At 48.9% G+C, this 2653-nt stretch overlaps 1 protein-coding gene across 1 annotated transcript in view; it reads right to left on the bottom strand.

Annotated features, from left to right (window-relative positions):
• PM20D2 (peptidase M20 domain containing 2) overlaps positions 1-333 on the bottom strand; it is a 17223-nt gene extending 16890 nt beyond the window's left edge. The window contains exon 1 of the mRNA XM_035895563.1: positions 202-333. Coding sequence (XP_035751456.1) covers positions 202-333 — 132 coding nt within the window. The remainder of the gene's footprint in view (positions 1-201) is intronic.
• Between the last annotated feature and the right edge of the window lie 2320 nt (positions 334-2653).

Here is a 2653-nt window from a genome sequence, read left to right as displayed (position 1 = left end):
CTGCTGAGGCAGCGCACGCCTTGCTCACGCCGGTATCGGCCGCCGAAACAAGCCGGTTCCCCTCTTCACCCGCTCTCCCCGCGCCACCTCCCAGAGGTCACGTCCAAGGTCTGCCCATAACTCCGCAGGGGTTAGTTTGGAAACAACCTGTTTTCTCCAACACCTCCTTTACTTAATTGTTTTTTCCCCACTGGAAGTCACGTCCGCCTGCATTTTGTTTTCTCCTCTCTGTTTCTTTGGTATTGCTGAACGCCGGGCCCTCGGGGGCGGCTGCGCACCGATCCCGAATGATGGTTTATCGGTAGCTGGAATGGGCGTGAAGTGCTGATCCATCGGAGGTAAAATTAGATACAAGCCAGATAGCAGGGACCTTGCCTGTCTAACCAACCCATACCCAGCGAAAGCTGAAGTCAACAGAAACAAAATGACAAATTCCAGTGTTTTTCCTGTATCCACTGAATGACCAGAAATTCACTTTTTGTTCATTGTAGTCACGGCTTCTCAACTACGCCCTTTCTCCACCACTTTTCTGTCACCTGGAGAGGCGCTTTGGTGCACTGAACTGCAGGTTTCCCTTCTCCACAGAAGACGAGGAGGTCCTTTTCCCAGTGACAGCCAAACCCTACAAGACTGTCGGTCACTCCAAGCAGAGTTCAGGCCCTTGTATTTGTCACCAGCTATTTTTACTCTTGTAATCCACGCCGGCAAGTATTGTGGTTGTGGTCGGTTCTTTCCCTCTACCCCCAAATCCTTCCAAGTGAAATAAAGCTCTCCACCCAAAAATATGCTTTGAACTTCCAACTACCCTATGGATAAATGCCATTAGTATTTGTGAGCAGCTGAGGGGGCGCATACTCAGCAAAGGGCTCATGTAATTCTGGTCTGTCTGCCAAAGGATTTCTAGGACTGGAAGTCTTTTGGAGCAGTCAGGGTGTTCCTGAGGATAGTGCCAGCATGCTTTAGGAGCAACCACTCTAGGCATCCGTCAAACTCAACCACTTTTACACTCGTGGAAAGAGCTGACTGCCACTTCAAGTTTTGGTGAGGGGAGGGGAAAAAACCCACACCTTTTTTTTCTTCCTAAGCACCTGGTTCCCTGAGGCACTACTGTGCGCTACATAGTTTCATATTTCTTCAACAGAAACATGGGGTCCTGCTCAGCCTGCTGTACCTTATCACAGATTCATCCTGTATACTGTATAGCTTTACATGCCTGATGAGTAGTTTTGCACCCAAAGGTGGGCTCCATTTCCGTGCAGAAGGGGAGTACCCTCCACAGAAAACAAATTCTTTCTCCCCTCTTTCCCCAGCCGTCGCCTCCTTCCGCTAATGCCCCTCCAAGTCTGTCTGTGCCCCATCCCTGGGTGCTTGTTGCAGGCCCTTTTACAACATCCAGCCAGTTCATCACTCCTCGGCATCACCCGAAAAGTGCTACTGTGCCCCTCCAGGCTCCAAGTCAGTGTTTGCAGCCTCATTCTCCTCACCTAATGGATCCTAATTCTCCTGTCCTGCTCCCTCCTCCTAGCTGTATTCCCTACCTCTGCCAGGCACCAGTCTCTCCCTCCCAGCTCTTTCAGTCTCTGCTGAAGACAGTCCCAGTTTGTTGCCCAGCCAGCCCAGGTCACCTATCCACTTGTTTCCTGTCCCAGTCTCCCTAAACTCTTATTTTCTTTACAGCTTTCAAACTCTGCTATTCTGCTTTTCCTCCTTGCTCCTACCTTTCCTGTACTTTTCGTGCCATCGCTACTCCATCTGCATCTGATGCAGAGAACTCCCCGTACGATGCAGCCTGTGATTTAAGAACTGAAAACAGGGCTTTTTGGCTGAGTTTTCTGCCAGACCGCTGAAATGGCTCCGCATGGGGCCAGATGAGCGCAGTCAGCGCTGCCGAGGCCATGCCACCCGCAGCCAGGGTGACTGTGGCACGAAGGGCAAAGCCAAAGCAGCCAGCGCACTGACTGGTTCTGGTCTAGGACTGGCTTAGGCTGCTTTGGCATTACAGCTGAGGATGTCGAGTCTCAGAGCCATGGCTGAGCCTGAGCTAAGGGGCACAGGAATGGCGAGGCTTGGCCACGCAGCAAATTGCACTCTGGCAGCCGCCGCCAAACAAACCCGCTGGTTGTTTGAAGGGCTGAGGAAAGAGCAGGGAGTGCACAGGAATGCAGACATCTGAAAGTGAGACAAACTTAGCTCTGACAGGGTTGACTTGTTCATGGGACCACAGTCTTAATCATTTGAAATTAACCTTTAGGATATGCTTAAAATCCTCTTCGTCTGCCATGAGGACTTGTGAAGCATGCATCAGTAAGATATCCAATAATTGTAAAAAATTATGTGTTACAGGGTTTATGCCAGCTTGACAGTTCCAACTCGCATGTTTGAAAACTGATAATATGTATCATAATTAGTGCTAACATCAGTTAACATGATAATGGGTATGTTATTTTGGTATTTTCCACCTCACAACCCCAGATAATTTGTGCTCTCCATGTACAACACGATTTTCTGTCATTAGTATTGTGTATCTATTTGTGCTAGGTCCCAATTTTCCACCTGTGTATAACTGATCTTTCTGAACTACAGTATTTGAGAGTGTATAAACGTGTTAGACTTTAACAAATGCTGCCTCTATAAAATACAACATGTTCAGCAG

Source organism: Egretta garzetta, unplaced genomic scaffold (assembly GCF_000687185.1).
Source record: "Egretta garzetta isolate BGI_Z169 unplaced genomic scaffold, ASM68718v1 scaffold76, whole genome shotgun sequence".
NCBI classification, from domain to species: Eukaryota; Metazoa; Chordata; class Aves; order Pelecaniformes; family Ardeidae; genus Egretta; species Egretta garzetta.
This window is presented reverse-complemented; position numbering and strand designations above follow the sequence as displayed.